The 10,690-nt window shown below is 62.1% G+C and overlaps 1 protein-coding gene across 1 annotated transcript in view; it reads right to left on the bottom strand.

The window, feature by feature from the left end:
* The window catches only part of JAKMIP3 (Janus kinase and microtubule interacting protein 3), a 68,710-nt gene that overhangs the window by 27,048 nt on the left and 30,972 nt on the right, over positions 1–10,690 (bottom strand). The window contains exons 8-14 of the mRNA XM_029920662.1: positions 9,225–9,260; positions 8,504–8,563; positions 6,869–6,997; positions 6,029–6,157; positions 4,232–4,315; positions 2,543–2,605; positions 31–129 (exon numbers count right to left, since the gene is read on the bottom strand). Coding sequence (XP_029776522.1) covers positions 31–129; positions 2,543–2,605; positions 4,232–4,315; positions 6,029–6,157; positions 6,869–6,997; positions 8,504–8,563; positions 9,225–9,260 — 600 coding nt within the window. The remainder of the gene's footprint in view (positions 1–30; positions 130–2,542; positions 2,606–4,231; positions 4,316–6,028; positions 6,158–6,868; positions 6,998–8,503; positions 8,564–9,224; positions 9,261–10,690) is intronic.

Below are 10,690 nucleotides of genomic sequence, written 5' to 3'. Positions count from 1 at the left end.
GTGCGCCCGGCGCCCGCGCCCGGGACCCACCTCCAGCTCCAGGATCCGGAACTCCAGCAGCTCGTTCTGGTCTCTTGCATCCTGGACCTCATGTCTTAATCGACCCTCTTCCGTCTCCATTTGTTTGATCTGTGAAATAAAAGGCAGATGAGATATCGGAGGTCACGTGAGGTCAATCCCCCGGCTTTCTGGATGGCTGCTGCTCTGTGGGGACAGCTGACCCGCCACGGTGCCTGAGCCCTGACTCCGGCGGGAGTCCACGCGGGCCATCCTAGTGGGACAGAGCGAGTCCCCGCCAGCTGGCTCATCAGGCCGGGGGAGCAGGGGCATACTGGAGAGTGAGGAGCCCTGGGAGCCCTTGCGCCCACCCCAGCCATCTGAGCAGAGCTGGGGAAGGAAGGGGGCCCCTCAGGAAGGGACAGTAAGATGTCCCCATACGACAGAGCTCCTCAGAGCCCAGGCTGGCCCAGAACGGATGGAGGGACCACAGGCCATCGCTGCCCGACCTCCTCCAGAGCTGACTTTACTGATTAGGGGATTAAACAGAATCAGAAACAAGTCACCCTGACATGCGCAGCCCACGCCCTCGAAAGGGTGAGTGTGACATGTCCTGCGGCAAGTGGCCTTGGGAGCACAGGGAAGGGTGTCGGCTGCAGTCAGGGGGCTCGGCCCATCCCCCTGAACTGAATCTGAAGAGCTGAGTGCCCTGCTGGGATGCTGGGGGGCTGGTGGAGACGGGCCCAGGGGACCAGCACCCAGCATGGGAGCATGCATTCAGGGGCAGGGCCTTGTGTCACAGCTGAGGCCACCAGGGGCACCTATGCGCCAAGAGTGTGACCCCGCGCGCACAGTAGACAGAGGAAAGCATGGGTTTGAGTGTGCACACCGTGTTTGCACGTGTGCACGAGCATCTATGTGTGCATGTGTGTGTTTAAATGTGCGTGTGTTTAAGTATGCAGGTATGGGTTTGTGTGCACGTGAGTGTGTCGGTATGCAGAGAAGTGCTTCGATGTATGCATGCAGTGTGTGTGTGCACAGAAGCCCATGTGCAAAGAGTGTGTACAAGGGCACAATGAGTGTGCACGCAGAGCATTTATGCACACCTGAGTATTTTTGGGCAGCTGCAAGCATTTATGTGTGCAACAGTGTTATGTGTACAAGGGACCATTTAAGTGTGCACAGTGTTTAAATGTGCTCATGGGCATGTATGAAAGAACATTTGAGTGTGCATGGTGTTTGCGTGCACACATAAGTGAGTGTGCACGTGCATGTTTGAGTGTGCACAAGATGTCAGGGTGCATGTGAACGCTATGTGCACACAAGCATTTCTGTGCACACACGTGTTTAACAGGTGCCAGCGAGCACCAGAGAAACAGCTGTCCTGATTTAAGATGCAAGTGGAGGGCGCACAGGAAGCATGTAGGTGTCGCTCACTGTTCAAGACATAGCACCCAAAGCATGGCCGCGTAGGACAGACGGCTTCAGTCGGGGCCAGCTGGACTGGGGCCCACAGCCTTGGCTTGGAGGCTGCTGGCCTGCGGGAGGCATGGTCACCAAGGTGGCCCTGAGGCTCGTGAGGACGCCCTAGTCTGGCTCTTTTCTGGAAGAGCGGTGGCTGCCACGGGAACAGCTCAGCCCGGGGCGAGGGCTGGCTGGTGGGGACGGGCCACAGCGGCACCCTCACAGAGGCGTGACGGTGGCGGGGCTGCCAGAGCCCTGGTGGCCTCTCTGACTCTGAACATGTAGTACCCGCTCCCGCCAGCCCCGAGCCACCTGCTCCAGCGTTCTGGGCCCTGCCCGCGGGGACGGTCCCCAGCTGCCCAGGTGTCATCTGACAGCTCTTGGCCATCAGTGCCGTGAGCCCCTCCCTGAACCCAGTCCCAAGAGCGGGCTCCATTAGGGAGGCGGTGATGTAGAAGGAGGTGCCCAAGAACGGAGGCCTCGCCTCTGGGGGGTTGGGGCACCAGGCAGCCCCCAGGCAGGAGCTCAGGCGGCTAACAGGCACAGGCCAGCTGGCACCGTGTTTCCCGACCCATCACACAAAATCTTCCAGCCAACAGAGCCCCAGTCTGGGGGCGGGGTGCCAGGGACAGCAGCGTTTTGGAGCCTCCTGTTAACCAGCAGCCAGGAGAGCCCTCGGCCACGGCCACGGCCAGGGATGCTTTGGTTACATCAGACACACTCATAGTCACGTGGTGGTGACGGAAACGGAAGCCCAGCTCCTGGGGCCCCTCAAAGGACCTCTTCCCGGAATAGAGCGTCCTGGCTCAACGAGGCTCCTAAATGCGGTGACTCCAGGGGTGTCGAAAGGGCAGCTCTGCCACAGAGGTTTTCGGGTCTCGCCAACCACAGAGCCCATCGCAGGACAAGACACGCGCCACCCGTGCCAGGAGGCGGAGGGGGTGGCCTCCCGGGAGTGAGCACCCGCAGGCGACGGGGCCGCCACGGAGGCTCTGCCGTGCGCCTCCCGCCCAGCGGCACCGGCCCGCACACGCCCAGAGCGCAGGGGCGGCGCCGGAGGGCAGACGGGACGCAGACGTACCTTCTCCACAAGCTCTTGGTTCCTTCGATACAGCGCTTGCTTCTCTTCAATCCACTTCATGTCCTTGAAGGCGGCATCAAGTTGGAGAAATAAACACGAGACAGGATTAATCTCAAAGTCAACGTTCAAATCACAACCCAGCAGAACAGAGGAGTCACCGAAAGGACTCAACACCAGCTTCTGAAAAGAGCAGCGGATGACAGCTCACTCGAGCAGCCAATGAAAACCTCTGCTTTCACCCTGCATTTCCTGGGAGGGGCCGACAGAGCAGACGGAGGCAGCCCCACCTCAGGGGGACCCCTCGCACCCCCACATGGACAGCGCTCCTGGCCAGGCGCCGGTGGCATGGGGTGCCACATGGGCGTCACGGGTCTGGGGACCCTGGCTGGAGCTGGGGGGGGCCAGGTTCCCTTGAGGGGGCAGGAGGGGGACAGTCCATCTCACACTTGGACACTCAGATGCAGGCAGGCATTTCTGCAAGTGAGAGACGTGCATGGCCACCCGGATGACCACGCCCCCTTTGCCCCCCCCCGCAAGCCCTGCCCCCTTCCCCCCCCTGCGAGCCCTGCCCCCCTGCGAGCCCTGACTCCTTCCCCCCCACTGCGAGGCCGGCCCCCTCCCCCCCAGGCCGGCCCCCTTCCCCCCCAAGAGCCCTGCCCCCTTTCCCCCCTCCCCCACGAGGCCTGCCCCGTGCACCACCAGCATTTCCGGTCAGGTGTCAGGAGGACACCCACTGCCCCAGCTTCTTCCCAGCAAAGTCATCTTCGAAGTCTGAAAGATTCATTTTCTGCAGATGAAAGGCAGCGGCATCTTCCTCCTCTTCCTCCTCCTCCCCCTCAGGTCCCAGCCTCCCACCGCGGCTCCTGTCCAGCATGGCGTGGGGCCCAGGGATCTCACTGTCCAGGTCCAGGCAGGGTCCGTGAGGGCTGTGCACGGCGCGGCCCCACAGCGCCATTCCCGCAGCCCGGGTGTGCCGTGGCCCCGGGCGGAGACGTGGTGGCCGTGGTGGGGCTCCAGCCAGTCCCGTGTGTTTCCGGCAAACAGCTGCAGGTGCCCGGCACTGAATCCTGGGCCACACGCGCTCAGGCGGGGTGCTGGCAACGTGAGCCCAGGGTCACGCAGGTCTCCTCTTGTGCTTCCAGCCGTCCACGAGCAGCTCCACATCGAGGCTTGAGGGACACGTGGGTCTGCACGGGGCTCAGCAGTGAGCCAGGCGCTCCCCAGGCAGACCCTCCCCGCCCTACGTGAAGTCGTCCAGACGCATCTGGGTCCCTCTGGAGCTGCGCCGTCCAGCAGGTCAGAGGCCCATGGTGGGGGGTTGGAGAGCCCAGAGGTGGTAAGGGAGTGACCAACAACCTCCAGGCGCCTGAAATCCTGGCCCTGAGCTGGGGGGAGACAGGGCCCACCCAGACCAAGCCCGGAGCGGCTGCGCACTCATGGCCAGGGGGTGCCCACCCTGCCAAGGCCGCCATGTCCTTCCTCTGGATATAGATTCCTTCCAGTTTTCACATTTGTTTATTGAGGTGTGAGTCTTCAGCGTGCAGCCAAATAACTTTCACCTGCACACGTGTGTGCAGGCCGCTGCCCTCCTCGAGGGTCCACACCCTGTGGGCTCCCTCCTGCACACACCTCATCGAGGCCTCCCTCCAACCCCCTCGGCCCCCCGGGACCCGGGCTCCAGGCACGCACCTGCCCCTGCTCGGCCAGGGTCTGCTCAAGGTCTTCGATCCGAGTCTGGGCTCTCTGCACCTCTGCTTGGAGCTGCTCACGGGTCTGTAGGACGGGAGGAGACAAACGTCAAACTTTCTCTAAAAGCCAGGACCCGCCCCAGGGACGGAGACTCTCAGCGACCTTCTGCCTCCTGCCTCTGCTTCACCCCTTTGTGTGGAACACTCAGCACGGAGGAAGGACTCGGGGGCTTGTTTGAAGCTGGCGCCCTCGCTTAGATCACGGGGGTGGCCTGCAGACTCAGGGCGGGTTAGGGGAAGTCTCCGTCCCCTGGATCAAACACCTGCCTAGCATGGCTGGGCGTGGCAATGAGGACAGTAGCAGGGCTTGGCAGTTGACTGGGCCCAGCAGGGACCAGACCCCCTTCCCTTTCGGCACGCGCGCCCCCTGCTGGTTCTGGCTTCACCTTGAATCTGCCTGCTGACTTCACCCAGGGGCCTGCTGTGGAAGCCCACCCCACTGCCCTGGTGCACGCAAGGCCCCCCAGAGGGTCCAAACGCCCTCCTTGGAGTGAATGCGCTCCCGCGGGGTCCCAGCCGTCAGGCACTTCACCCCTACGGCACTCCTGCTCCCTGGGAACAGCCCCCAGGGCAGATGAGGGCACAGGGTCGGTGTCCCTCGACTTGGGGAGGTCAGGGTATCCCCTGGCCAGGCCCTGCGTCCCTCTCTGCATGACATCAGTGGACTTGGGCTCTCCCTCCCTCTCTCCCCTCCCCTGGCCTCTGCTCTCCTACGGCCACAGAGATGAAAGTGAAGCTGGAGGGGGTTCCAGTAAGTCCCCACCCTATCCCCTGGAGGCCCAGGGGCTCTCCAGGCAGCCAAGACAGATATGGTCCAGGGGAGGGACCCCACTGACACTGTGCCCTGGTTCCAAGAGGTCCATGCTCAGCCAGCCAGCCAGACTTGCAGAAGTGGCTGAGTGTGGCTCAGGTGTCCCGTGTGGCTGGGGACAGAGCTGGCCCCCATGCCCCAGAGCAGCGGGGCAGGAGACCCCTTCAGTCCACAGGGACAAAGCCCATCTCCATAGGCTGGGCATGCCTTCGGGGCCCTGGCAGAGCAGGCCACGCAGCAGGGACAGGGGAAAGGGGGGTTGGGGGGGGCGCCAAGGCACAGCCCCCTCCCACAGCCTCCCCTGGTGGCCAGCAAGGGCACCTGTGTGCTTCTGCCTTTGGTGGACGGACCTTGTGCACCTGGCCCAGGGCTCAGGGAAGCAGGGGCGGGAAGGGACACCTACCTGCTCCTGGCAGGGCCTGCCTGGTGAGGCTTGGCAGAAAGGTGGGCCCAGCATCTGAGCTTAGTTAGCATTTACTGGACCTTAGTTAGCATTTCAGGACCTGAGCTGCAATGCTGGGCCCCTCCCCCAGCTCTGCGCCTCCGTGACTGGGGAGGCCCAGGGGGAGGCCCAGGAGCGCCACCAGCAGGTGTGCCAGGAAACCGACTCCACCTTGTCTGCCAACTGCAGTTCCCAGAGGGACGGACCCGGCTCTCAGGGGACCCATCGTCACACCTGTGCCTGGGGCTGCTCCTGGGTCCTCCCCCCCTCCCCCCGCAGCCAGGCCGATGGCCAGCTCGGTTTCCCAGACACTGGTTCTTAACGGCCTCGGCACGAGCATCACCAGGCCTGACAATAACCGTGGGACGCGGGAGAGGACTTGGCCTGGGAGGCGAAGCGATGCCAGCGACCCTGCCAAGGCGGGGGGTCAAGCGGGGAAGAGCCCAGCGGGAGCCGGAACGCCGTGGAGTAGAAGTCAGTTAGACCTTAACTTCTCGCTCTGCGTCCAGCGTCCCTCCGACCTGCTCCTGCAGCAAGGCGTAGGCTCGCTGCAAGGCCTGGTACTCCATGGTCAGCTGCCGGAACCTCAGCTCCGTCTCCTCCTTGGCCACTCCCTGGACAGGTGCACGGAGACGCAGCGTTACCTGGGGACCCGGGAGGTGAGCCCAGAGCCCCCAGGCAGAAAGGCCCATCGGGCTGCACCGATTCGGCCAGGCAGAGGCGCCCTGCCCACGGCCATCCCCAAATGCCTCCTTCTGGCTGCAAGGATACTTGCTGCCCCAGGGAGAAGCCAGGGGCAGCGGCTGCCTTCGCGGGCCTCAGCGCACCTGGGAGAGTTTGCTGCTCCGGGGAGAACGAGACCTCCGTCTGCCATGGGAGGGAGGCTGTGTCTGAGAGGGAGTGAGCCCGGCCCCGCTTCTACCCCGGGGGCTGCTGGCGGCAGCTGGGCTACCACGTCTTAGGTCTCTAAGTGGGTCTGTGGCCACGGAGCTACCTGCCCGGATCTGCCAGGGGGGGTCCTGGCCCATGGCCTGAGTGCCCCAGTCGGGTCCATGGACCACCTGCCACGTCCTTCGGCCACAGGGGCCGTGCTGGTCAGACCAAACCCAGCACGGGCTTCCTGCTGCATGAGGGGGCTGCTCCTCATTGTCTTTGCTGCCCTGATGTACGCCTCGGTGCCGCCCTGGGTGTCGGTGCCAACCCCCCCACCAGTGTTCCGGGCCCCGGGGCAGCCTGCAGGAGGGCAGGGGCGCAGGCAGCCAGGGAGGGGGCCCGGCCCACCTCGCCCTGCCCCCGCCTGCGCAGGGGCCCCTGTGGGAGGCTACCTCCTCCAGGTCATCGTCGGGAGTGCACGGCGTCTGGTCCGTCCTGTCTGTTTGGTAAGAGATGGAGGAGCCATCAGACTCCAGAGAAGCCTCTTCGTCATATCCAAAGAAGGTCTCCACCACCACCGGCTTCCGACCAAAAGGGACCAGGTTAGTGCAGATACAAGCCCATGTCCCCTCCTCACCCCGTGTCCACTCTAACCAAGTCCTTCCTGCCAGTGTCCCCCACACTGTCCCTAACTCCTGGCCCAGATGTCCCTAGGAACTTCCCGTGCCCTCCCCCTGCTGAATCCCCAACAGGCCCCTCCATGGATCCGGCTCCTGAGGGTCACTGGTCACTAAGGCTGGAGGACACCATGGCCAAGGCTCCCTGCCTTCACCATCCTGTCCGAGGCTGCCGAACCCGGCCCGCGCATTGAGGACTCCTGGCCTTTATCCCAGTTGCTCGGCTCCCCTGCGCTCCTGCCTCTTCCCTGCGCTCCTGCCTCACGGAGCCTGGGCAGCGGTGCAGGGGCGGCAGAGAGAGTTGGCCTCTTAACGCTGTGCTGCCACTGCCGGGCCCCGAGGCCTCCAGATTATCTCTAAATAGTCAGCCATAGTCCCAAGGAGAGAGACCCCCATCGCCCTCTCCCTCCCCCCATGGGCCTTTCTGGGCGCCCCGTAAGCCAGCATGTGTGCCTGTATCCCACAGCCTGTGTGAGGACACCACTGAGCATCAAAACCAAAATGAGAAAACACACTCCTTTTGCATAAACAGAGCACAAGTTAAGTGTTCTTTGAGAATATCTCCAGAATCTCCTTTTTTAAATTAATTAATTAATTTTATTTATTTTGAGAGAGAGACAGAGCATGAGCAGGGGAGGAGCAGAGAGAGGGTGACACAGAATCCGAAGCAGGTTCCAGGATCTGAGCCGTCAGCACAGAGCCCGATGTGGGACTTGAACCCACGAGCCATGAGATCATGACCTGAGCTGAAGTTAGACGCTTAACTGACTGAGCCCCCCACGCGCTCCTCTGCCTGAATCTCCTTTAATAAAAACCACACATTTATGGAAAAGGATTGTGCTTCAAATTCCCTCGGGGCACAGTTGCGCCTGAGGGGGGCTTGCGTGGGGCCGGCAGAGGGGTGCTGGGGGTGCAGTGCTGGCCGGGACCCCGTGGTGGCGAGGCGGGGCTGCGGGCTCCAGCCAAGGGGGAGTTCTAACTGGGAGCGCGCTGCCCTGGAAGGCCAGGGTGCCGGGTGAGCCCTCCTCCTTGCTGTCAGGAATCCTACCTTCTCTGGGAAAGTTAAAAGCAACAAGGTAGGATTTCTAAATTAAAAATTATAATCATTGTATTGATTTGGCTTTACTTTGGTAATTGCACAGGACAGAACTGGGGCACCTGACTCTTGCCTTCGGCTCAAGGCTTGGTCCCAGGGTCGTGGGATCGAGCCCCGATTTGGGTTCCACTGCTTAAGACCCTCTCTCCCTCCACCCCTTCCCTGCTCCCGTACTCTCTCTCTCAAAATAAATATTTAAAAAAAGAAATAATAAAATTATCTTCTTTTCACCTCCAGAAAGAAACTCACTCCTGTTAAGTGGCTTTTAAAAACACACATTTCATGTGTGCACACACCAGTGATGTCTCCTTTACCTTGGGGAGTTTCGCCATTTTCTTTCTTTGCTTTCGAAATCGTAAAAGCTTATCTCGCTCCTGCAAAAGCCAGGGAAGAGGTTTCTGAGCAGCTGAGCAGCTGCGCTCACACCCCTGCGCGGCCATGTGAATGGGCCTGGGGTGTGGTTCCTGGGGGGCACCCTGCTCGGGGAGGGCCGTTCACGCTGCAGGGGCCGACGCTGCGGTTTCTGCTTGGGCTGAAGCGAGGGACGGCCCGGGCGAGGGGCCCTTGCCCGCCACCCCTGCTCAGGTGTCCCAGGCCCCTTCAGGGTGCGGCCGGGGGCCGGGGCTCCAGGCAGCTCCCACGCAGGAATGGGAATCCCACCGGGATGGAGACCCAGTCCTGCTCCATCCTCTGAGCAGGTGTCTGGACAAATGGCGTCCCCACACGGGGGAGACGGGTGCTGTGGACGTTAGGAGTCAAAAAAACCCATTTCTCCCTCAGGAGAAACCGGGGTGGGGGGAGTGCCCCAGGGAGGGCAAAGCTGGGTGCTGGCTCCTGCAGGCATCGCCCAATGCCATCTGGGGCACCTATCTGACCCGCATGGATGGGCCCTGTCAGTCACCGCTGCAAAGCCTTTGGGCAGGCAGCGCTGTGTGGGCACGGCCGCCTGTGTCTGGACTGGAAGGAGCACCAGCGCCAGGGGTCCCAGGGGAAAGCGCCCCGGAGAACGGGTGTCTGTAAGAGAGAACTACTTACCAGCACACTCTTCACATAGCCGGCAGTTTCGAGGGTCTAAGGGGAGAAGAGCCTGTTAGAGAACGGGGGGGGGGGGGGGGGGGGGGGGGGGGCCTGCGGGGACCCGAGCCTGCTGGCGGCCCCAGACCTCTACCACTTCCGGCTGCCTGGAGAGGGAGCTTCTGACTTGGCCCTCGCGGTCCTTCCTCCCTCCCAAGCTGACCTCCCAAGGGCACCGTGAACCTGCAGAAGTGCCCAGGGGCCCTTGGCTCAGGTCTGAGGTCCTGTCACCTGCCTTTCAGAAACTGAAATAATGTACAACTGGAACTGACCAAGATTTCTTCCTTTCCCTATACCCCCCATAGATTCTCATCATCCTGGGGAGTGACAGTCCCTGTGTGCTTGAACAAGAGGTCAGCTATCAGGCCCCGTCAGGGAAGGCTGTGCTGGTGACACCTCATCCTGCACCTGTGGTGGGTAGTGGGATCCCCTGCTGCTCTGCGCCTGGCTCTTGCTCTCAAGGTCTTGAGTTCAAACCCCACGATAGGCATAGAGCTTACTAAAACAAAACAAAACAACAAAACCAGAAATTAAAATAAAAACAAGCCAGGCCAGCACTTCTGGGCCGCAAGTCACACCATCGGGAGATGATGCTGTCCCTTCTGATGCCTTCTGGAGGTCACAGAATGACCAAGGCAACTTGCTCTGAAACCATCTGATTGGACCCCAACAAGAAGCAGATCGCCCCCAGGCAGGGTAGTTGGATGGGGGGCCGATGCAGGACTATTTGCAAAACTCCTGGGGCTGTAAGGGCCGCAGGGAGAGGGCGTGCAGAGGGCTGGATGTGTCCCCCCACCCCGGAAGAACAGTCCACAGCCTAGTGCTCAGAACCTGGGTCTGGACCTTATCTGGAACAGCGATTTGCAGGTGTGACTGAGTCAGGGCTCCAGAGGTGAGACCATCACAGCCAGGGTGGGCACGTGTCCTCGGCAGAGAAGGGAAAGGGAGGGGCACAGAGAGCGGCCCCGCGGAGACAGGCAGCACTGAGAGAGACGTGGCAAAGAACAGACCCTGTCCCCGCTGCGGACCGTGAGAGGATTCTGGCCTCCAGACCTAGAAGTGTGCTAGCCCCCAGCTGTGCGGCTCTGTCCCCGGGGTCCCAGGAGCTAACACTGCGGCACTGCTGCCTTGGAAACCCTGGGTCTAAAGCGAGGAGGGGACCGCAGTTTTAGAGAGGGCTGCGGGGCAAGACAGCGGGGAAAGCCCCTAGGGAGGGCCAGGAGGACTCCCCTGCTGGGCTCCTCAACCCTGGAGGACTCCGTGGGAGGGGAGGGGCCCAGAGAAAGAGGAGGGGCCTAGGAGGACAGGAGGGGAGGAGCCGAGGGACGGAGGAGGGGAGGAATCAAGGAAGACGGGAGGGTGGAGGAAAGGAGAAGGGGAGGGGCTGAGGGGGACGGACAGAGGGAAGTAGGAGGGGAGGGGCTCAG

The sequence above is a fragment of the Suricata suricatta genome, chromosome 2 (assembly GCF_006229205.1).
Source record: "Suricata suricatta isolate VVHF042 chromosome 2, meerkat_22Aug2017_6uvM2_HiC, whole genome shotgun sequence".
Classification (NCBI taxonomy): Eukaryota; Metazoa; Chordata; class Mammalia; order Carnivora; family Herpestidae; genus Suricata; species Suricata suricatta.
Note: the sequence above shows the minus strand (reverse complement) of the source record. Positions and strands in the feature narration are given on the sequence as shown.